Here is a 26072-nt window from a genome sequence, read left to right as displayed (position 1 = left end):
TTACGAAATTACCAATCATTTTTGTCTTTTACTAAAACCACGTATCAGAGTAGCGAGCACCACTTTAGATTCATGCTGTCTGAGTTAGTGGCCTTAATGCTGGCCAAAGAGGCAGAGAAGTCTCTTGCTAGCAGGGCTAGTGAAGTGAGGGGATAGGAGCTCACATTTACAGAGGCTGTTGTGGGCCAAGCTCTGTGCCACACACTCTAGTACTGAATCCTCCCACCAGCTCTATGAAGTGTGTCCTATTACCTCCATTTCACAAGTGATAGAACTGAAGCTGAAAGGGAGTAAACAGCGTGTTCAAGGGCACAGAGCTAATAAAATCGGAGTCAGGATCTGAAGTTGGGTCCACCTGACTTCAAAGTCCTTGCTCTGTATTCCAGTTCCCACACTGCTTAGACAACTCAGCGTGGACCCACCACAGACTTCTCTGCTTTTCAACATCTCTCAATTTTTTTTTTTTTTTTGATTCGGAGTTTCACTGTGTTGCCCAGGCTATAGTACAGTGGCACGATCTTGGCTCACTGCAACCTCCACCTCCTGGGTTCAAGCATTTCTCGTGCTTCAGCCTCCCGAGTAGCTAGGATTACAGGCGCGTGCCACCACACCCAGCTAATTTTTTTGTATTTTTAGTAGAGACGGGGTTTCACTATGTTGGCCAGGCTGGTCTCGAAATCCTGACCTCAAATGATCCACCTGCTTCGGCCCCCCAAAGTGCTGGGATTATGGGCATGAGCCACTGCGCCCGGCCAACATCTCTCAATTCTTAGAACCCAATCATTCTTCTTAGTGCACCCTTCTACAATGTTCTCAATTTTGGGGGGAGGATGAGAGAAGCCTTTAAAAAAAATTTCCCATTTATTTTCCTTCTTTCTGAAGAAGTTCATTGCTCTTTACTGAAAAGTAAAAATCATAAAATTTCTGTAATTTTTGTAACTAATTCAGTGAGGTTCACTCTTTTGCTCTTAATTGTCAATAAAAATGGACTTATTTATTGCCAATAATAATTAAGAAAGCTAAGAATCACCAATCTAGAGAACAAATTCTCAAGTCTTTCATTCTGGACATTTGAACTCTTTTGCATTGTTTATTTCTGTATTCCACGAGGTTTTAGGTAGGATTACCAGAAGCAACAGGACTAAAGGTAAACAACTAGTTCAAAGTCACTAAAAGATGAACTATGAGACAGAAAAAGGGCTCAGATCTTATCAAATCTTGCCTAAGACAGGATTCAAACTAATTTGGCTTCTCTGAAACAATAGAATCATCAGGTCCTGTGCCTCTTAAACAGGTGGGTACTAAGGCACGCAGTAACAGGAGTACATGATGCCACAGGAGAGAAGTAACACACCTTCCTCCAGCATCAATTATTGGGTTTGAGGGAAAACATTTTTCAAATAAAAATAAACATTCATATATTATGGAGAAGGCACACCATACAAAGGTTGAAAAAAAAAACAAACCCAAAAAACCCCAGAAAGCAAAAAGCTCTAAATGACTACGTTTTTAAAAGTAAATGAGAATATCCTAGAATGAGGCATTCCAATTGGTATTTTTAAAAAACCTGCAGTATTTCTTAAAAGTGATACCATTAAGTTAGCAAGCATGGTGGCATAATAGTAGCTTACATCACTGGGAAAAACTAGAGGGGAGGCAATTGCACAAATGGGAATTTGGGTAGAGGAAAGAGAAAATTTATTAGCTAGTCTTCCTATTGCAGAGTGTCAAAGGCCCCACCAAGGACATAGAGAGGACACTGCTGCACAAGGTCTCTTTATAAGTCATCAGAATATAGTACAGGCCACAGAAGGAAACCTTATTCTCAAATAATAATTTAACTTCATTTCAAAAATGTCTTTCCTCAGGCGGGAAATGTCATTACCTTTTGCAGCAACAGAAATGGAGGAAGAAAAAAACAACTCAAGTTTTGAAAAGTCAATATTTTACATTTATAAAAAGGCTTTCACTATATTTCCTCTTTCCAGAATTGTATTTTCATCCGAAAAGCAATTAAACAGAAATTTGTATCAAATTGGAATGACAAAACAATGAATTTTTCCCATAGGCTTACTGTATTCTCATGAAAATTTTTTGATAATACTATATCTAATCCTACATCTCATTAAATCTGATTCTTCATTTAACAGAGATGTAAACATATCAACATAACTGTTCTTTAATATGCAAATATGTGCATACAGGCTTTCAACCAATCTGTGCTGACATCTTATGGCCTGGTATTAATATGATCCCCCTGTATCATTTAGGTAGCTATCCAACAGTATGTGCCACTTAGCCATCCAAAAGCATGGCTCTCCTTCAGTACCTAGTTCAACTCCCATACCTCTTGGGGGCTACAAGTTCTTTGGCATGCAGCAACTCTGTCAGCTTCTCAAGAGACAAAGCCAAGACTCAAAAGGGATCCTCTGATTCCAATTCCACTGCTCTTTTTGTGGTATTACAGGTTCATTTTAAGCCTGTATAGCCCAACACTGTGGGGTTATGTTGAATCCTACGCTTTTCTGTATGCCATAGGAGTGGCACTAGCTATAAAAGATGCTATGTTCTCTGTGAAGCATAGCTTAAGCCAAAACCTTATGTTGACAGAATTTTTAAAAATTGTGGAGCAGGGGTGAAGAGAAATGGGACAATAACCCAGGAATTTAAAAGCAAACAAAAACCAAAGGCTACCAGCCTTCAAAACAGAGCTCCAATACATTTCTCCCCTAATGACATCTTCCCAGAACCCCTCCACCCCCAGTGAGATCTCAGTGCTCCCATTCCCAAGCACCCTGCCCACACTACAAGTAGTCTGCCTTGTTATTTGTGGATATGTCTGTCCCTCCATCTGGACAGGAAGCCCCTGAAAGCCAGCAGGCTCAAACACGTCTAGAGGCTAAAAGGCTTCAACACTAAAAATTCTCCCTTGATTAAAAACAAATTACAAATTTGAAGAAGGAATAAATGAATTAGGCATAACTTGGAACACAGGAGTTCTCTCTTCACTCCAACAGCAGCCTCCAGATACATCTACCGCTTATCTTTCCTCTTGCAAAAAGTTAACCTTAGAAGGTGCCTAGCAGTAGGCCGGGTATTCTTCAAAAAGTAAAAATATAATAGTTCCTGTCCCAGACATGCTTAACAATCTAGCTGGGGGGATAAGACATACAGGAAAAAAAAAAAAAAAAGAAAGAAAGAAATGACTACAGAACAAAAAGCTAGAAGTGGCAGAAATATAAATAGATTTAGATTATTTTTTGGGAAGCATGTTTCTATTTCTGGAAAGAAGAAAGCGACCTTTTGACAGAAGCACTATCTATTATTACCGTCTCCTTGCACTAAGGGCCCAACCAGGGGGACACTGATGGAAGGAAGATAGCACACTGATTTTAAAGTCTCTTCATTATCTTCTGGAAACTATCTTTTGTTTCACTCCAAGAAGCTGTGGTATCAAAGAGGTGGGCACCTCTCATTACAAATAATTAGTGGCAGCTCCTCTTTCAAAACCTCTGTCCTTACTGCAACTGGATGTGCCTGAGTCTAGTCTTGCTTAAACTCTCACAAGAACTCAAGGCTCAAGTTCCTGAACGGCTTACAGAATATTCCCTGTGTGGACATCCTGCAACCTCATACTCAACCTGTTCAAACCAAATTGCACGGTAAAAAATGGTACAGAGATGAAATATTCATTTTCGTTAGTCACAACATACAATCTCTTCTCCATCTACGGTCCCAAAACAAGTCAGTGGAGTTTACCCACTTCTTTGAACAGCCAGATTTGTTTGAATTGTTGATAACACCTCGAGTTATTGGTGTAACTCCTTGGCAGCAGCACCATGAACAAATTCCTCTTCTTAACTATTACCCTATCTTGAAAATACCTCAATAAAATTTGAAGTTCTGCCCAATGCTCTGTTAGTGATGCTGTAGACTTAACTGGGTTGGATGTTTGATGTGCTTGAGGATTTAAAAATAACTATTATCCCCAATCTTTTTTTGAGATGGTAGTCAAGTTCCTTCCTCAATATTGGTGGCTATGTCATGAGGTTCTATAAATTAACCACTGCCCAACACAAAATGAAGTAACAACAGAATTTTGATTTAAAAATGAGTACTACCTACGAAAAACCAACCTGGTGGCACTGCAGCTTACAGACTAATCAAAGACCCTTGTGCCCTATCACATTAGCTGGCAGGGCTTAAGATATAAAAAACAGCTTATAATATTTTGTTTGAGGTTTGATTTTTTTCATGGCTGACAAAAACTATCATTTTGTAGTCCCCTCGTGTAGCTAAAGAACCAGCAGCAACACATTATTAATAAAAAAGAATCACAGATATTGCATTCTTTTAATATTATATCCACATTGAAATTTAAGGGTTATATACATAAAAACATTATAGAAAATGATTGTCAGAACATATCTTTTAGATAAAAATTCTCATTCCATTAGAAAGCTTCAAATCATAGATGACAGAAAGGTGTAATTTTAGAGATAATGTAGTCCCATACCTCCTCATTTTTATAGATGAGGAAACTAAATCACACACACAAAATAAGTGGATTAAACCAGGTAATAATGCAAAATAATAATATAAATAAGTCTGGAGACTATGTCTCCTGATTCTTAAGGGACAGTTCTTTCCACTGCATTCACTTAGCATTTACTAAGTACCAGAATTCTATGCTTAAGGCATTGTACTAGATATAAGGAGTCCTCTCCCTTTCTCTTAAGAAGATACTCCCTATTAAAGGATATAGAAAAAATACATTATAAAGAATTAGACCATAATAGTATTCATTACAACTATTATTCTTGGCTACCGAAAACCAAAGTGAGGAGATGATTAAACTGGTAGATATAAATCAAACCATCAGCTTAAACTGATGTATCAATAATTACATCAAATGTTAACAGACTAAACACTCCAATTAAAAGGCAGACACGAGCAAAATGGATTAAAAAAAAAAGACCCAATTACTGTAGACTTCTGTCTAAAGAAATGCATTTTCAAGAGATAAAGAAACATATGGGTGGAGAGCAAATGGATGGAAAAGGATAATACATAGGGCAAACAGTAAGCACACGAGGCTGTGATGGCTAAATTAACACGAAGTAAACTGCAAGACCAGGGATGCAGAAGGACATCTCATGATGATAAAGAGGTAATTTCATAATGGTGAAAAGCTCATACATCAGGAAAACACAGCAATCATAGATGTGTATATACCTAATAACAGATTTTCAAAATACATTAAGTAAAAATCAATATAAATGAAGAGAGATGTAGAGAGTTCCTCAATCATACTTGGAGATTTCAATCTCTTAGCAATTGAAAGAACTACAAAAGAATAAAAAACAAAATTTACCTGAACACTACTACCAACCATCTTGGTTTAACTGATATTTATAGAACATGACACCCAGCAACTGAGAATACACATTCTTTACAAACACATATGGCATGTTCACCAAGAGAGACCACATATGCTGGGCCATAAAACAGTCTCAATAAATTTTAAAACACCAAAATTATACAGGGTAGGTTCTCTGGCCAAAATGAAAATAAATTAGAAAGTAATAAGATATCAAGAAAACCTCATTGTCTGGAAATTTGGAAATTAAACACCTCATTCCTATACATTCCATGGATCAAATATATATATATAAAGGGTATTAAGAAATATTTTGAATTGAATAATAATAAAATACAACATATCAAAATGTGTGGGATTCAGCTAAAGCAGTGCTTTGAGGAAAAGGTCTAAAATGACGGCCAAGCTTTTTTTTTTTTTTTTGAGAAGGAGTCTCACTCTGTTACCCAGCCTGGAGGGCAGTGGCGTGATCTTGGCTCACTGCAACCTCTGCCTCCCAGGTTCAAGCGATTCTCCTGCTTCAGCTTCCCCAGTAGCTGGGATTACAGGTGCGTGCCACCACACACGGCTAATTTTTGTATTTTTAGTAGAGACAGGGTTTTGCCATGTTGGCCAGGCTAGTCTCGAACTCCTGACCTCAGGTGATCCACCCACCTCACCTCCCAAAGTGCTGGGATTACAGGTGTGAGCTGCTGCGCCTGGCCAAGCTTTTATACCTTATTAAATCACTAGAAAAAGAATAGCAATTAAACGGAAAGAAAGTAGAATAAAAATAAAAGCAGAAGTCTACAGAGCAGAGGAAATAAACAAAACCAAAAGCTACTTCTTTGAAAAGAACAACAAAATTGATAAACCCCTAACTAGGGTAAACAAGAAAAAAAGAGAAAACACAGATGATGAGTATCAGGGTTGAAACAGGGGTGATCACTAAGATTCCACAGACATTAAAAGCCTAATAAGGCAACGTAATATCAAAATGTTTGACAAGAGAAAGTTTGACAAAATGAATGAAACAGACAAATTCCTTGAAAAACGTAACTTATTAAAATGGATACAGATGAAACAGAAAATATGAATAGCTCTATATCTATTAAATGAACTGAATTATTATCTAAAACCCTCCCATAAAGAAAATTCCAGCCCTAGATAGTTTCACTGGTGAGTTCTAGCAAACATTTATGGAAGAAATCACATTCATGTTACATGAACACTTTCAGAAAATAGGGGAGGGAACAACACATCCTTACTTGTTTTGTGAAACCTGCGTTACACTAATACCAACAACTGATACCTGACAACAAAATTATGAAAAAGAAAATTACAGACCACCACCCCATATGAACATAGACACAAAAATCCTCTACAAAGTATTAGCAAGTTGAATCCAACAATATGTAAAGATGATGATATAATAGGGTTTATCCTAGGAATGTGAGGTTTAATGTTAAAAAAAATCAAAATGATCCATATTATCACAATAAAGGAGGAAAATCATATGACCATTTAAATAGTTGCAGAGAAAGCATTAGACAAATGAGTCAATGATAAACCCTCCCAATAAACTTGTTCCATCTAATACAGGTAACTATAAAAAACCCACAGGCAACACTGCACTTAATACTGAAATAAGAATGTTTTCCCTGTATCACTGGGAACAAGACAGAGAGGCCCACTCTCACCACTTCTGTTTAACACTGTACCAAAGGTCCTAGGCAGTGCAGTAAGGCAAGAGAAAGAAAAGCATACAAATCCAAAAGGGAAAAGTAAAATGCACTGTATTTGCAGATGACATGATTGTTTAGGAAGTAAATATTAATGGATTTACAAAAATAGCTTTTAGAATTAAGTAGTGAATTTAGTAAGGTCTTATGACATAATATTAATATATAAAAATCAACTGTATGTATATATATTAGCAGCAAAAATTTGAAAAAATGAAATTTATGGCTGGATGTGGTGGCTCACGCCTGTAATCCCAGCACTTCAGGAGGGCGAGGTGGGTGGATCACCTGAGGCTGGGAGTTTGAGACCAGCCTGGCCAACATGACGAAACCCCATCTCTACTAAAAATACAAAAATTAGCCAGGCATGGTGGCGGATGCCTGTAATCCCAGCTACTCAGGAGGCTGAGGCAAGAGAATGTCTTGAGCCCAGAAGGTAGAGGTTGCAGCGAGCTGAGATCGCGTCACTGCAATCCAGCCTGGGCGACAGAGCGAGACTCCGATTCAAAAAATAATAATAATAATAAAAAAAGTTAAAAATGAAATTTACATTTCATTTACTGTAGCACCAAAACACATACAAATATTTTGAAAAAATTTGTTTACAAAAGGCTTACACAATCTCAACAATGAAGATTGCTAAGAGAATTTAAAAACCTAAGTATACAAGGAGATAGAGTATGTTCATGAATTGGAAGAAGCAATAAATTGTCAATTCTTTCCATTTGTTCTATAGTTTTAACACAATTCTAAATCCATTATACTTTTTAATAAAGCATTGGCCAGCTGATTCTAAATTTTACATAGAAATGCAAAGGACCTAGAATTTCTAAAGCAATTTTGAAAAACAATTACAAAGTTAGAAGACTCACATTACTTGACTTCAAGATATACTAAAAAGCCACAGTAATCAAAACAGTGTACCACTGGCATAAGGATTGAAAAACAGATTGATGAAACAGAAAAGAGCCCAGCCCACATTTACTGAGTCCTTCGATTTTTAACAAAGGTGTGATATAATCCAAATGGGGAAGGAAAATCTTTAAAGAAGTGATGTTAAAGCAACTAGATGTCTATATGGGGAAAAAGGAACCTTGATCCCCACCTCATACTACACATAAGAATTAATTCAAGACGGAACATAAACCTGTAAGTGAAAGCTCAAACTGTAATTAGAAGAAAACACAGGAGAATATCTGTGTGCCTTGGGAACGTGCAATGGTTTATTAGAGACAACACAGAAAAGCAATAACCATGAAAGAAAACAACTGCTAAATTCTACTTTATCAAAATTAAAAACTTTGGCTAAAAGATATCATTAATATAACAAATAGCCAAACTACAGACTGGGTTTTCATATTTGCAAAATATAGAGCTGACAAAGGACTGGCAGCTAGGACATACAACCACCCAATCAAAAATGGGCAAAAGATTTTAATAGATACTTCACAAAGGAAATATACTCAAATAGCATAAGCACATACTAAAAAAGTGTTCAACATCATTAGTCATCAGGAAAAAGCAAACTAAAACCACGAGATACCATTATACGCCCACTAGAATGGCTAAAATTAAAAAGACTGACAACACCATATGTTGGTGAAGATGTGGTACAACCAAATGTTCATACATTATTGGTGGGAGTACAAATAGTAGAGCCATTTTGGGAAAATGACTGGCAGTTTCTTGTAAAACTAAACTTATATAGCAATTCTATGTCTATTTATTCCCCCAAGAGAAAAAAATACATATAGCCACAAAGACTTATACAAGAATGTACACTGAAATTTTATTCATAATGGCCACAAACAAAACAGCTCAGGCGTCTATCACTAGAAGGATGGTAAACAAACTGTGATCTCTGCATACAATGGAATACTACTCAGCACTAAATAGGTAACAACTAATGAATCACCCAACAACATGGATAAATCTCAAAATACTACGCTCAGTGAGAGAGGCCTGCAAGACTATGCTATATGGTTCCATTTATATGAAGTTCTAGAAGAGACAAAACTAATCTGTGATGAGGAAAAAAATCAGAAGAATGGCTGCCTCTGGGAGGCGCAGGGAAGGATTTACTGGCAAGTGGGATGTGGGAACTTTCTGGGATGACAGTGACATTCTGTATCTTAATAGGACTTTGTAGCACAGGTATATGCATTTGTCAAAAATAATCAAATAGTATATTTAATATATGTGTTTCATATATATATATATATAAAACACCACAAGTTGTTTTGTACTGTATGTAAATTTACTTCGAAAGAAAAACACTGCAGACAGTGAACACTAGTCAGTGATATGCATGATGAAGTATCCGGGGAGAAGTGTACTGAAGCATACAACTTACTATGAAATGCATCAAAAAAGAGAGCGCAAGCACGCGCAAGAGACACTGATGAATGGATAGTGGAACTGATAGATATGTGATAAAGCAAGTATTGTAGAATCTAGGTGATAGGTATGTGGATGCTCACTAAAAACTGTTCAATTTTTGTTTGTTTCAAATAAAATGCTGAAAGAAAAACAGTATCAACTCTCTTCAAGTGACTAAGATTGTATCCTACGTTCTCCGGCCAATGTTAAGGATCCTGGTCACCATGTATGGAAATCTGGGTGACCAAAAGAGAAAGTAAAACGGTCAATAGAAAAAGTGATAATGAAAGCTAAGCCTCAGGCTAATTTCCCCATAGCTGTGGGGTGACTTCCCTGGTCACCTAGGCAGTGAATGCATGTTGGGGTTTCCTTTACCTTTTCTATAAGTTGTACCAAAACATCCACTTAAGTTCTTTGATTTCTACCATTTCTTCAAATAAAGAAATTTGGTACCCAGCTGTTGTCTTTGAGGTCTTGGGATGAATCAGAAATCTATCCAGGCTATCTTCCAGATTCGTTAAGTGCCGTTGTTCAGTTCTAATCACACTAATCAAAAAGAAATGAGTATTTGTATTAAACTCCTTAGTTTGGGCAGTATACTAAGGTGTGGCTCTCTCGGATTCAGACAGGACTAAGGGTTCCTGACTCTGAATGCAGTGTCTGAGTTAAATGTTTCCAATGGTTTAGTCTAGCTTTCACAGTTTTTATGAATAAAAGGCATTAAACGCTGAAAAAAAAAAAAAAGAAAAAGTGAGAGACAGGGAGTGCCAGCGTCAAAGCCCAGAAATGCAGAAGGTCCTGAGGCCTGCCAGAAACGAGGCCCAGAGCAGCAGGGCCACAGTCAGTCACTCTCATGTCTCTGTAGGTTCCTTTTGCTTCCGTTGCAGCTCTGCAAGTCTACGAAATTGTCTTCTGGGCCTGGTACCTAGCATTACCTATCACTTCAGCTTTTCTAAGACAGGTAAGAACATAGTTGGAGGATTTAAAGTCATTAATGGGGTGGGGGGGGGCGGGGGAAGAGGAAGGAACGGAAATGAATTTAAAATTCCACAGGGAGAAAGTATGACTCACTCACTTTTTAATGGGTAACCACCCTTTTCAATTGCATCTTGTGAAAACAGCCAAGGAGCATTAAAGATTGAATGTAAAACTGCTTCTGGGCAAAGCTGATTAAAAAGGAATAAAACTATTTTAAAAGGTTGTTGGAGTTATTTGGCAACATTTGCATTCTAGTGAATGGGTGACTCAGATCCCACTACCGGTCTTTTTCATCTCCAGAGCCTGATTGTTACACGATGACAGTCACCAGTAATTGTTGCTCTCTGGAGACTACTGAAGACTCTCAGTCCAGCTGATAGTACTGAGTGATTAGCACTTTGCTTGATTTAATGAGCCTTCACAAAAGCCATACCTGTTCTGTCCTTGAACTCTCCGTTCACTCAACTTTCCAATTTTTCCATCCGCAAGAATATATAACACACTGCTTGCTACTAGCTTGCCATAAATAATAACCAGGCTCTGCTTGCTGGGGCTTTTCTTTACCTTAACTCCTATTCTTTTAAGAAGCAAAACTTTAATCAGGTTCAACATATGAAAACACAGCAGGGACACCTGAGCCAACACAGCAGTAAAACTTGACCCTAACGTGAACAGACTGTTAACCTTAAATGCTGCTTGCTGACTCATAGGTCACAATATATCATTTTTAACCTAATTTAAAATTAATCTTTAAAAAACCCTGCTAAGCTAATGAAAGTCAGTTTACATCTATGTAGTCAGCAAGCAAAAGCAAAAGTAAAATAAACATGAAGTTCATCACCTTACATCTAAGAGCGGTAGGCTATGCTGTTCAAACCAACCAGTTTTCACGCATACACTCTGTGCAGGATGAGAGAGAAGGGCAAGGTCAAATCCAAACATTTCCGAGGGCCACATTATGTCAAAACCACAACTTCTCTGGGCTGCTTTTTATTTCACAATTATGCCAACACTTGAAAATACTTTCTGTCTCTAGTTCTATAGTACAAACTAGACTTATTATTTTCTCAAATACAAAGTTTCCCTCAAAACAAATACAAACTCTATTATGAGGGGTTTGTAGTAAAACTTCACCTTAACAAAGCAACAACATGCCACAAATCAGGTCTTTTTTTTTTCCAGATTATCTCATAAAAATATAGCGACTAAGAGAAAAGAGCAAAACATTTAAAGTGTGTGTTGGCAGAATTCAGTGTAATTTATGGATGGTTTTATGGCTCCCAGATTGTACTTTTATTACTTCTCAAGAGGCATTCATGAGATGTGTTGCAATGAAGACCCAAATCATAGATAAATTTTTATCTGAAAATAAAGTGTTTGTTGCCCTCTTGAGGCAAATTCAAGAACAGAAACAAAACAAAACTGGCACTGCCTAGAATATTACTGAAAGAGGCTTTCTCTTCCACAGGGCTTTTTCTACAAACAAATCATGATCTGCACTGAGCTCGCTGGACTAGACAACCCTATTTTCAACCCAATGATGGACAACTTACATTCAAGCACCATTAGCACTAGAACATTTCTGCAAAAATAAAATGTTACACCAAGAATAAAGCAAAATTTTTACTTTCAATTGATGAAAATGTCAAACTAGATACATCCTGAAAGTTCACTATGCAGATCTTAGTTGGCCTGCTTCATATACCTCAGGGGACCCAAACTGCAGGAGATGAAAAGCTTAGTGGCAAATTTTTATGGGGGAGAGAGGCAAGTCTAAGATATTTACAGCTCAATTCCACTTAATATGTAAGGTCTTTAAAGATAAGAAGATCTTACATATCAAGGTCCAAGAAATGAGTACAGAAGTATATAAGCTTGCACAGAAAAACTTATCTTGATAGATGTCCCTGCCAGGGAATTTTCAGAGCTGAATGAATTGTGGTCAGCAACCCTCCAAGAGAACCTTCTGCTGCCATTCCCGTCTCCTGGCTTTGAACTAATAAAGGTTGTTTTTCCTCAATCACATTTTATCTAAGGTATAGTTTGATTTTTCAGTATTATTAAGAGTAATTAGCTGGATGATATCATTACTCCTCTAAAGTTTGAAGACTTCAGCGTTTACTAAGCATGACTCATATTAATGATCAGTTTTTTTTGTTGTTGTTTGTTTTTTGAGACACGGTCTCACTCTGTTGCCCAGGCTGGAGTGCAGTAGTGCAATCTTGGCTCACTGAAACCTCTGCCTCTTGGGTTCAAGTGTTTCTGTACCTCAGCCTCCCAAGTAGCTGGAACTAGAGGCACCAGCCTCCATGCCCAGCTAATTTTTACATTTTTAGTAGAGAGGAAGTTGCGCTATGTTGGTCAGGCTGGTCTCGAACTCCTGGCCTAAGGTGTGGCTCTCTCGGATTCAATCTGCCCGCCCTGGCCTCCCAAAGGGCTGGGATTATAGGCGTGAGCCACCATGCCCGGCCTCTTGATCAGTTTTGAACAAGCAGTAACAATGCAGTCGCCACCTCGTCTATTACTAAAGCACCTGTAGGAGGAAGAGATCACAACGCTACAGGTCCAGATTCACGGACACAGAATTCACCTGTTGCATTCCCTAGAGTCAATCAAAGAGAAGTGGGCTGCTGTCCACACAAACTCTCCCAGCTGCCAAACCTTTCACATGGGCTCTTTGAGCTACCCCTGGTATTAAATTTTATGAAAAAGCTCCTCTCTTCTTTTCACTTTTACAAACCCAAGGAGAACAAAGGAAGTTAAGGGGGTAGGGGGAGTAGGGAGGGCACAAAAAGATGTGGCTGCCCCCAATTCCAAGAGGCAACCCTACCCAGGTCATTAGCTAACTGATCATTCATTCAAAATTCATTCACGCATTTACTTGTGCTTACTATGTGCCAAGAACTGCTTTACTTACAGGGTAATAAAAACCACTCTTAGGTCTATTCAAAATTTGGTCCTACACAAAAAATCTTAGGAGGTGGCACTATTTGAACAACCTTATAATTAGCTATATGAAACCCCCACCCCATATAAAAGAGAAGCCAGAGAAAAGCCTGAGGGTGGTAGGGAAGGAGGGCAAGGAAAAACAGGCCACATTCCTTCCAAGATCTTCAAGCTCTGATGATGTGCACACACATGTGCACATACATAACAGACACACTCACATTCTGACACCTAGCACAGCTTGTAAAATTAAGCTCTGAAAGCAAAGCTATCTGGGATTTATATCCCACTCTACCACCAACCACCTCTGCAACTTTGGGCAAATTGCTTATCTCTCTGTGCCTCAGCTTCCTCACCCGTAAAACAGGGATAATCTGAACACTTAACTCAAAGGCTTACTATGGGTATTAAATAAGTGAATATTAAACACCCATGACAACACCTGGCCCATTGTATACGGAGCAAATGTAAATATCCTCCTTTGCTGCCATTTCCCATGTCCTTTCCTCCTCAGCTCTAACGTCTATGATGACCATTATTCTGCCACCTTTTCTAAGCATTTATATACAGATATGTGTGTGTGTATGTGCATGAAAACATAAATAATGGGATCGTACTATAAGAATTGCTCTAAAAATTGCTTTTCACTTAGTATACCTTGGAGATCCACAACTCTCCCATGAGGTGGTCTCCTCCATTTACATGGTTGTCAGTGTTACCTATGAGCTGATAATCCCCAGTTTCGTACCATCAGCTCAGACTTCTCTTGTATTCAGAGCCAACCGACATCTCCACTTGAATGAATCACAAGCTCTTCAAATTTCACACACCCAAAACAGAACTCTTGATTTTCTCCCACTGAGATTTTCTCTGCCCTTCCCGCTATCTTTCTCACCTCAGTATACAGCCCTACCCTACCTTCCTACCATTTCTGACAGCCAGAAACTTAGTGTCAGGCTTGATCCCTTCTTTTCTCTTACCCCCATCTCAATCTCCTCTCCATCACCACTGCTGCTGCCCCCATCTGAGCAGGGATGGATGTAATCAGATGGCCTCCTATCTGGTTTCCCCCTTTCACCCTGGTACTCCTCTAATCCATTAGCCAGATAGTAGCCAGAATGACCCTACCTGTTAACCAGAACACGCCACTTCCCCTTCACCTGCTCCCTACTGCATTTCAAATAAAATTTCAACTCCTTAAACGCATGTATCTTGGCCCTTACCTAACACTTCAACCCCATCTCATAACGTTCTTTCTCTTGTTCACTGGGATCTGACATGGTTTGGGTGTTTGTCCTCTCCACATCTTATGTGGAAATGTGATCCCCAATATTGGAGGTGTGGCCTGGTGGGAGGTGTTTGGGTCCTGGGGCTGGATTCCTCATAAATAAATGGCTTACCACCATCTCCTTAGTGATAAGTGAGTTCTCGCTCAGTTGTTTCACGTGAGATTTGTTGTTTAAAAGAGTGTGGCACCTCCTCGCACCCGTCATGTGATGTACTGGCTCCCCTTCACCTTCCACCATGATTGGAAGCTTCCTGAGGCCTCACCAGAAGCAAATGCCAGCACTATGCTTCATGTGGAGCCTGTACAAATGGAACCAATTAAACCTCTTTTCTTTATAACTTACCTAGTCTTAGGTGTTCCTTTATAGTGACACAAATGGATTAACACAGGATCTAACCATGCTGGCTTCCTCTCTGTCCCTAGAACACCCCAAGCTGTTTCCCATTTCAGGGCCTTTATCTTATCCTTTCTGCTGTTGGCCTAACTCCTCCTTGTACTTCAGGTCTCAGCCTAAATATCACCACTTTCCAGTATCTAAAACAGTACATAGTATCTAGTGGGCCCTCAAGAAGGATTTGTTAAATAAGGAAAATAGTAACTATCCAGGTGTTCCTGCAACTCCTGAAAACAAAAACTATTTTAAGACTTTCACTTCTTAAATCACTGAACTACATACTAACCTGTAGTATTCTTCTTGCTAAAAACAAGGTGTCAAAATAATGCATAATTTTGTCAACTAGAATTCAAAATGAGTAAATTAACTTGTGGTTTGAATAACATATGATTTGACAAACATGAGTTTGTCCCCTCTAAAACTCATGTTGAAATTGTCATTGTAACAGTATTAACAGGTGGGACCTCTGAGAGGCGACCTGACCTTGTGGGTAAGATTAATACCATTATAAAAGGGTGAATTGGTCCGCTTTTTGTTTCTCTTGCCTTTTGCTGTGTGATGACGTAGTAAGAAGGCTCTTGCCAGATGCCAGCACCTTGACATTGGACTTCCCAACCTCCAAAGCTGTGAGCCAATAAATTTCTGTGCATTATAAATTACCTAGTCTCAGATATTTTGTTACAGCAGTACAAGACAGACTAAGATCCCAATCATAAACAGTTATTATTTAATAATTATGAAATATTTACTCTAAATTAGGTTTTTAAATAACAGTACCCTGTTTTGCTGATTTTATAGCAGCTAAAATACTCCCAGACCCCTTCTTGGGTGGGCTGAAAAATTCAATCAGGCCAATCAAAACTACTGTCATTCAGACCAGCCTAAGGCTGCAAAGACATTCATGGACCGTATTTGGCGAATCTCCCTATTTGAGAATACCACTATGTCAACAAATTGTATTCATTTTTTCTTTAAAAGGATTATTTCAGTGAAAGGATTATTTTCACTGGAAAAGATTATTTCAGCGAAAGCATTATTTTCACTGAAATAATCCTTTCCCATGAAACGAGAAAGATTATGAGAAGTAAGAATGTGGATGCAGGGCAGAAGGCATTCTTGTAGACTACTGCTAGGAGCATAAACTGACAACCACTCTGGAGACTATAATAAAATAAGAATTTCTTACTTGACTGCCTCGTAAATATTGTTGGAAGTATGTCCTGATAAGGCATCATGTAAATTTCGAATAAAATAATCTCTGTATTCTTCTGGAAGGGCCATAAATGTTCCACCCATCACAATAAACTCCACTTTATCCACACTATGACCAAGTTGTTTTAACTGAAAGACAAATTCATCAGCATTAGAATGATATAAGCATAAGGAACTACTCTACGAAGGCATTGCAAATCTCTTATTTTGCAGTGTTTTCATCAGTACAGTTTAAAAATCAGAAGTAATGAAACACACTTAGCTAATTCTGTGGATAAAAAATAGGCTCAAGTCTGAAAGAAAAAAGTGAGTACAACTCAAATAAGGAGGGAGAATGAGAATATAAAACAACAAATAAGAGGCTTGACTTGAATACCTACAAAGTGGAAATTTAAAAACATGAAGAATATAAACTAGAAAGCAGTAAAGACAAATATAATACAATATGCAAAATAGCAAGTATTTATTGATCATGTATTTTATGTCAGACTTGGTGGTAAGCCTAGGGGACAAAAAGGTGGCATTTATGGTCAACAATGATACATGAATGATTATGTAACATAATAAGGATTTGATGTAATGGAAGAAAAAAAGAATAGATTAGAAAGAAAAATCAAGACAGCAGTCTAAAATTGATGAATGATTCTAGGCACAGGAGGCACTTCAAGTCTGCTTTCTAAAAAAAAGTGAAAGTCTGATTAAAAATGAAATATTTAGGCCAGGTGCGGTGGCTCATGCCTGTAATCCCAGCACTTAGAAGGACCAGGCTGGCAGATCACCTGAGGTCAGGAGTTCGAGACAAGCCTGGCCAACATGGTGAAACCCCATCTCTACTAAAAATACAAAAATTACCCAGACATGCCTGTAATCCCAGCTACTCTGGAGGCTGAGGCAAGCGAATTGCTTGAACCAGGAGGCGGAGGTTGCAGTGACCCAAGATTGTGCCACTGCACTCCAGCCTGGGCAACAAGAGTGACACTCTGTTTAAAAAAAAAAAAAAAAAAAAAATTAGGTCTCCTCTACTAGGGGACAGAATGATACAAATCTTTCATTTTGTTGACTACAATAAGCCAAGATTCTAATTTTTAAAAATAGGTATTGAAATTAACACTAATTTCTGAAAATGGCAAAAAATGTATACAGAAAAACTATATATATGCATGTGTGTACATATATCAACACTAAAAGAATACTCTATTTCTATATCTATGGTTCTTTACAAGAGATACTCATCAAAATTACCCTGGTAGTTTTTTAAAATATCTTGCTAGGACCTTAAAGTAGACTTAATCAGAACCTCCCGAGGAGAAGATCTGACACGTTTTGGAGAAGTTACTCAGGTAATTCTAGTGCATTTAAGAAAAGAATCACTGCTCTATGTTCACTTCTAAATCTTGTAAACTATGCTCCTTTTTTGGTAAACATAAGCTTTTCATGCTCAATAGTTTTACATTTTAAATAAATTAACTATCATAGCTCAAAAAGAAATTGAAGCAAAGGTCAGTTTAGAACCCACTGTTTGGAAAAATGTGGGCTCCCCCAGATGGGGTCCTCTCCTGTCACCAACAATCCTGTTCCTCATACGCTTGGGTGACAGCAAAGTGGATACTAAAACTGAACAGTATTCACCAATAAGCCAATAAACAAACCCAGAGACAACTTATCCACTATGGTTATGTATTACTATCTACTTTAGACTTGGATGTGCCTACTATACATTACAACTATGGACAGTGCTTTACATTTTTTAAATTGGACAAGTTTAAAATAAACTTGTAAATAAAGGAAATCTGTATTAATGTTCAGATTTCTTGAACACTGCAAGGTCATGTACATAGTACTTGTTTTTAGTCAACTATATTGAGGTATAATTTAAATACGATAAAATCCACTAACTTTAAGTGTACAATGGATGAGAGCTGATAGATATTTAGAGTTATGTAACCACCACCATGACCATGATATAGAACAATGCCATACCCCCACTAGTTCTTTGTACTCCTTTGTAGGAAACTTCCTATTTCCACCCAACAAATCTGTCACAATACTTCTTTTTGAGACAGGTTCTTGCTGTGTCACCCAGGCTGAAGTGCAGTGGTATAATCACAGCTCACTGCAGCCTTGACCTTCCGGGCTCAAGGGATCCTTCCACCTCAGCCTTCCGAGTAGCTAAGACTTCAGGTGCACACCACTATGCCATGCTAATTTTTGTATTTTTTGTAGATGGGGTTTTGCTATGTTGCCCAGGCTGGTCTCGAACTCTTATGCTCAAGTGATCTGCTGTCACAGCCTTCCAAAGGGTTGGGATTACAGGCATGAGCCATTGTGCATGGCCAGTCAAAATACTTCTTAATCTGACTTTTGGAAGTTAAAAGTCAACACACCCACCCATTGTCCAAGAACTTTCATACATCCATATTCCACAAATTTCATACTACAAATGACTTTCTACAAATTCAAAAAAACTTAGAGAATATAAAACTCTTAAACAATAAATACAGTCTTTAAAGAAAGTAGTGTTTTTGACCTTGCTAGGCATGGCAAATTCTCCCTCCCTCAGATGGATATTGAAAACTTATAAATAGGAAAAACACCTTTTTCGTTCTTATTTCAGGTTCAATTTGAATCAAGCAACAATGGCTTCTTACTAAGTATAAACACCTAATTTTTAAAAAACATGTTTTTTAAAAATGTACCTGTTCTATTCGGTGTCTTGTCTGTAGGAAAGGGTCATATCTGGCACGGATGGCTCTCATGGAGGTTGGCTAGAAGAGAAAAATATTGTTATGCCCACACTGAATTAAAAATAAAAAGTAGTTTCAAAAGGACTGTATTTTTTAAAAAAAACTCTCCATGGTTCCAAACATTGAAAACATGGCTTGTAACCCCATTAATTTTTCTCAGTCTTGTCAGGGTTCAAAATAATGTCCTGAATCGCATCTGGCAGGTGTCCACCCACGCTGTCATAAACACCTCAACAGCAGGGTGTCTCCTTGGATCACATCTGTCTTTCGTATAAACACTTCTGGAATCCCAGGATCACCAAAGTGTTCTACTCACAGACATAGATGTGCATACATATACCAGAATCATGTAATAAAGTAACTTTTAAATAAGCTTCTAAAATACCACACAGTTTGTAATGGCTACCATCATACAGTGGAATACTCTACAGCCACGAAACAATGTACTGACATAAAGTGTTCACTAAGATATTGTAAAATAAAAGGCAAAGTGAAAGAGGACTCTGATATGCTACCTTATATGGAATCAGTCGAATAAAGAATATGTCCAGGTTGAGCATCCCTAATCCAAAAATCAAAAATGCTCCAAACCTCAAAATTTTTTGAGTGCCAACATGATGCCGTAAGTGGAAAATTCCACATATAAGTACTTAACACAAACTTTGTTTCATGCACAAAATTATTAAACATATTGTATAAAATTAATTCAGGCTAGGTGTATCAGGTGTACATAAACCCAAAATGAATCTCATGTTCAGACTCGGGTTCCACTCTCAAGATTTCTCATTATGTATATGCAAATATTCCAAAATCCAGAAAAATCCAAAATCCGAAACACTTCTAGTCCCAAGCATTTCACATTAAGGGATAGGCAACCTGTGTATGCTGTATTCCCTAAAATATCCCTGAAGGATGGGGAGGAAATAACAAACAACACTAACTGGTAGGGGGAGGAGTAAAAAAGAGTGGCTAGGGGACAGGAATGACAGGAAGCCTTTTTCACGAAATCATTCCTCTTGTATTTTAAAAAATTTGAACCCTAGAAAACAGGAAAAAGAAATGAAAACATATATGAGAAAAAAGTCACAAGGTTTCCTGGCTTCTGAGCTGTTCTGAGGAGGGTGACTCCTTCAAAAGCACCTCACTGGCCTCCTGCCTTCTTTCTGGTCTCCACTCTAACCCTTTATCTACATGGCCATCAAAATGATCTTTCAAAAAACCTAAATCGGATTGTATCATTCCCCTGCCTTAAATCCTAATAGCTTCTCATGACTTCTGCACTAAAATGGAAACTCCTTACCTTTGCTTACAAACCCCAGCTCATTTGCACTCCCAGCCTCATGCTTCCCTCACCCCCTGCACTGCACAACACCCCCATGTCTTTCCTTCCTTGGGCCTTATTCTACGTGACTTCTCTGCTAGGAATGCCCCTTCCACATACTCTTACGACTAGGTCCTTCTTGTCATTCAGACTCAACTTCTGAGAATCCCTTCCTAACGACCACAGCTAAACCATCTCAGCTGCCATCACCTTACTTGATTTTACATCTATGCTTAGCATTTTTTGAGTGCCTGATACTTCTTCTTGTTTCTTTACTGTCTACCTTCCATTATTAAAATATAAATTCCAGGCTGGGTACAGTGGCTAACGCCTGTAATCCCAGCATTTTGGGAAGCCGAGGCAGGTGGATCACTTAAGGTCAGCAGTTCGAGACCAGGCTGGCCAACATGATGAAACCTTGTCTCTACTAAAAATACAAAAATTAGCTGGGCATGGTGGTGCTTGCCTGTAGTACCAGCTACTTGCGAGGCTGAGGCAGGAGAATCACTTGAACCCGGGAGGTGGAGGTTGCAGTGAAGGAGATCATGCCACTGCACTCCAGCCTGGGTAACAGAGTGAGACTCCATCTCAAAAAAAAAAAAAAAAAAAAGAAAAAGAAAAAAATGTAAATTCCAGAAGACAAAGGGACCCTGTCCATTTTCTACTGCTAAAGTGACAGTACAATGTAGTGGTGAGCAGCACAGAGTTTGAAACCTGCTTGTCACTTACTAATAGTGTGTCTTTGGCCCAGCTATTTAAGCCTGCTATGTCCTAGTTTCCTGATTGGCAAACTGGGATCATGATAGCGTCTATCTTCAAAACACTGCAATAAGGTTTACAGTTGTAAAGCACTTAGAACAGCGTTTGGGATAAGAAGTGCTTATGTATTTCTCTAGTGGCTAGAACAATATAGGGCATTAGTAGACACTGGCAAATATTTGGTGAATGAACAGCTTTTATAATCAGAAAAAAACAAAAACAAAAAATTGTCAGAAAGTCAGTACTGGTAAAACCATACTACAGGTAAAGCATGATGCAACATTTCATCAGGACAGCCTCAAAGTTACTGTACCTCATAGCCAGTGTAAGACTGGGTGGAATACTCAAAATCAGAATCAGGTCCACCAGGGCAGTATCTGCCAGTACAACAAAAGAACAAGAATGTCAGATGCAAAACTGAGTTCAACCAGCTAGTTCCAAGCATCTACCATCTCCAAAGAATCCTGATAACAAATGAGTTTCCTTTTCAAATCCTAACAGAAGAATCTACCTTTGTAGTATCTGTAAATAATGTATTTTCTACCAAGAAGTAAATAAGATAAATATGTAAAGGGACACTATTACATCCATTTTCAAAATACTGCAGTTGTGATTATTTCAGAGGTTTAAGCTTTTCGGGGCAAATAACAGAAATGAAGTTTTTCTAAGTTTGAATCAATACTCAGTGTTCTCTTGGGAACCACACTCAAGAAAATCTTTCCCCCTTTTTATCTTCCTACCCAGAATCATGCAAACTCTTCTGCTAATTCTTTCAAATAGGTGAGTTTGAGAAATCTAAAGGTTACGTATAAGGATAATTTTTTATTTTGATACATTTCTGATCCAAATTCATTTTAAATTTCTGATGTTGAATTTAGGCAGCTCATATTCCCATGTTTCATTTATGAGTTTAAGAGAATGTGCTGTTTTGAGTTGCATATCCCAATGTCTACTGTTTTGAGTTCCATAACCTACATTTTAAAAATTGTATATTGCAACAAATTAAAATATTCATATGTTCCAATTTTATTTATTTATTTTGATATGGAGTCTCACTGTGTCGCCCAGGCTGGAGTGCAGTGGCATGATCTCGGCTCACTGCAACCTCCACCTCCCAGGTTCAAGTGATTCTCCTGCCTCAGCCTCCCAAGTAGCTGGGACTAGAAGCACATGCCACCACGCTCAGCTAATTTTTGTATTTTTAGTAGAGATGGGGTCTCATGGTGCTGGCCAGGCTGGTCTTAAACTCCTGACCTCAGATGATCCACCTGCCTCAGCCTCCCAAAATGCTAGGATTACAGGCGTGAGGCACTGCACCCGGCCTCATATATTCCAATTTTAAAGCACTAAAATATCTACCAATGGTTGCTTGTTTGAAAGAGTAATCTATAAATCTATTAAGTCGAAGTTTTAAATATTACCAGCATGTACTGACTAAGGGCTCGAGGGAGCATATTTAGTTTAATTAAAACACACACATATACAATTTAAAAAATCACCATACTTACACACATATATTTCCTGTAAAACTGATGTGTGGACATCTGTGGGGTTTGCACATCACAGCCACAACAGCAATCTATAAAAGAAAAACGAATAAAAAAGCTATTATAGGATAATTCATACAAAACTCCACAGAGTGGTTATCCCTCAGAAGGAAAGAGAGGAATGCAACCAAAGAGTGGCAAGAAGGGGCTTCAAAGCTATTGACGAAGTTGTATTTCTCAAGCTGGGCACTGGGTACAAGAGTGATCTCTGTTCAATATTAATCATCTTTAAATTGTCCATATGTATTATATATGTGAATTTATATTCCATTTTACAATAAATTAAGTACAAAATAATAAATTAATTGTTAAAGCCAGTGATTCTTAGTCTTTCTCTCTCTGATTGTCTCACTAAATAGCCTATAAGAAAAAAATTATTTATGCAATTCTATGAAATTATATATAAACCTAACGTTTGTGACTCAAACGCCTCATGAACACACTGGATCTCAATATTTGCAGCAGGGCCTATTAAACTAACAGCTTCATGTTTCAGGGTCTGGGTGTAAATAACCTCAGAGGGGTCTGACAGAGCCTCAGTGAGGTGAGGACAGGAGGCAGTGGCAGAGACGCAAGACTGGTTACATCCAGGGCACTTGGTCGAATCTGGCCATTTATGAAAGTGAATGCAAGCCAGGCTTCTCACTATCAGAGAAGTAGCTATAAACATGGAAAGAGAGAGAAGCAGAATGAACTCTGTGGGCTGGGTGGAATTAAAGGTATTGTGGTCAATCAGAGTGTTCAACATATGGTAGACTGATAAATAAATACAAATGGAAATGTGTTACATGTATGTGAGCATGTATGTATGCAGCTATACATATATATGTCCTCGCTTGGACCACTGAGAGTCTGGCAGCAGCAACACCCTGACAGCAGTAGGCACATCTAGGACTCAGGTCTTAGTTTGTAAATATCCTTCTCCACTAAAAGAAACCAGGGCTCCTTGGGGAAATGGCTGATTCCAGGGCTGGAGCAAAGAAAGTCTAAGATGAGCCTGGAACATTTTTCTTTCTTTTCTTTCTTTTTTTTTTGAGACAGAGTCTCACTCTGTTGCCCAGGCTGGAGTGCAATGGTGTGATCTCAGCTCATTGCAACCTCCACTTCCTGGGTTCAAGCAATTCCCCTGCCTCAGCCTCCCAAGTAGCTGGGATTACAGGCATGTGCCACCACGCCTGGCTAATTTTTTGTATTTCTTTTTAGTAGAGACAGGGTTTCGCCCTGTTGGCCAGACTGGTCTCAAACTCCTGACCTTAGGTGATCCACCCAGCTCGGCCTCCCAAAGTGCTGGGATTACAGGCATGAGCCACCATGTCTGGCCAAGCCTGGAACATATAATTGTGCCAGAAAGCTAGAAACTGCTCAAAGAATGATGAGGACTTTTAAAAAGACATAGAAATCACCTTGAAAAGGCTCCCATTGGTCAAGTCTGCAATAATTTGTGCATCAAAATAAATTCTGATACTAACAGATAACAACCCACCAAATATAACAACCCACCAAATAGGTAACCATTAATTCCTTCACACAAATAAAGGAGTGAACTGGGTATGTGATGAGAAACAGGGTATTTACCTGGTTTCTAAGTATTTCTCCATACAACACTTCTTAATACAAAGTGGAAGAAAATAACTTGACAGAGGGTAAGTCTGGTGGACAGCACCTTGATCAAAACGAGAAACATCGGTGACAGGAAAGCCAAACCTACGCCCCACTGGATGGGAGATGATGAGAAGAACGCAGTGCCGCTTCTGTAATGCATGGGCTGAAGACGCGTAACCTGAATCTCATGATGAGGAAACAGCTGATGAACCCACATTGAGGGACGTGCTACAAAATAACTTGCCTGAAATCTTCAAAAGTGTTAAGATAATGGAATCCAAAAAAGACAAAGGAAATGTCCAGACTAAAGAGATATGACAATTAAATCCAACAGCTGATTCTGAACTAGGTTCTGTGGGATGTTATTGAAACGGCTGGTGAAACTTAAGTGAGGTCTGAGGCTTAGATGACAGTAATGTATCCAAGTTAACAACCATGGTGTTTCAAGGAAAACACAAACACGAACTCAAATACAAACTCAAAATGGGTTACGGACCTACCTGTCTATATTTAAAAGTTGTGCTCTGAGAAAGACAACGAAAAGACAAGCCACAGACTGGGAGAAAATATCTGCATAACAGGTACCTGATAAACCATTTCCAGCTAAAATATACAAAGAACTCTTAAAACCTAGTAAGAAAACACCCAATTAAGAACAGGGCAAAAGATGTGAATAGATATTTCACTAAAGAAGATATATAGTGGCAAATAAGTATATGGAAAGATGCTCAACATCATGTCATTAGGGAATTACAAACTAAACAACAAGGAGATACTACTGTTCAACTATGAGAATGGCTAAAATTCAAAACGCTGGCTGGGCACCATAGCTCACGCCTATAATCACAGCACTTTGGGAGACCAAGGTGGGAGGATCCCTTGAGCCTAGGAGTTCAAGACCATCCTAGGTAACATGGTGAAACCCTGTCTCTACAAAAAACACAAAAATTAGCTGGTGTGGTGTTGCATGCCTGTTGTCCCAGTTACTTAGGAGGCTGAGGTGGGAGGATAGCTTGAACCTGGGAGGTTGAGGCTGCAGTGAGCTGTGATCATGCCATCACACTCTAGCCTCAGTGACAGGACAAAACCCTGTCTCAAAATAATTAATTAAATAAAATCCAAAACACCGACATCTCCAAGTGTTAGCAAGGATGTGGAGCATCAGAGCGCTCACTCACTGCTGGTGGGAATGCAAAATGGTGCAGCCACACTGGAAGAGTTTGCAGTTTTTTACAAAGTGAAACATAGTCTTACTATATGATCTACCAGTTGCACTTCTTGACAGTTACTCAAGTAAGCTAAAAATGTAGGTGGACACAAAAACCTTCACACAGCTTTGTTTAAAACTGCCAAAAACTGGAAGCAACCAAGATGTCCTTCAATAGGTGAATGAATAAGCAAATAATGGTACATCCATACAATGGAATATCATTCAGCAATTTACAAAAAAGAATGAGCTGCCAAGTCACAAAAAGACATGGCAGACTTCAATGCATATTGCTAAGTGGAAAGGCTGTATGATTCCAATTACTGTACATGACACTCTGGAAAAAGCAAACTTTATTAAAGACAATAAAACAATCAGTGGTAGTCAGGTTACATCTAGAACATGGAGAGGGAGAGGGACAAATAGCTGTTTTTTTGTTTGTTTTTTTGAGACAGAATCTCGCTCTGTCACCCAGGCTGGAGTGCAATGGCATTACCTCAGCTCATTGCAACCTCTGCCTCCTGGGTTCAAACTATTCTCTTGCCTCAGCCTCCCAAGTAGCTGGGATTACAGGTGCCCACCACCACGCCTGGC

The 26072-nt window shown here is 38.6% G+C and overlaps 1 protein-coding gene across 2 annotated transcripts in view; it reads right to left on the bottom strand.

The window, feature by feature from the left end:
• ELP3 (elongator acetyltransferase complex subunit 3) overlaps window positions 1-26072 on the bottom strand; it is a 98018-nt gene that overhangs the window by 61998 nt on the left and 9948 nt on the right. Inside the window, exons 4-7 of one of the 2 annotated variants that reach the window (XM_003272917.4) lie at window positions 22631-22701; window positions 21436-21499; window positions 18995-19063; window positions 16273-16427 (exon numbers count right to left, since the gene is read on the bottom strand). In XM_003272917.4, coding sequence (XP_003272965.1) covers window positions 16273-16427; window positions 18995-19063; window positions 21436-21499; window positions 22631-22701 — 359 coding nt within the window. The remainder of the gene's footprint in view (window positions 1-16272; window positions 16428-18994; window positions 19064-21435; window positions 21500-22630; window positions 22702-26072) is intronic. The other variant, XM_030817021.1, reaches the window with a different exon arrangement.

This window comes from Nomascus leucogenys, chromosome 8 (genome assembly GCF_006542625.1).
Source record: "Nomascus leucogenys isolate Asia chromosome 8, Asia_NLE_v1, whole genome shotgun sequence".
Taxonomy (NCBI): Eukaryota; Metazoa; Chordata; class Mammalia; order Primates; family Hylobatidae; genus Nomascus; species Nomascus leucogenys.
This window is presented reverse-complemented; position numbering and strand designations above follow the sequence as displayed.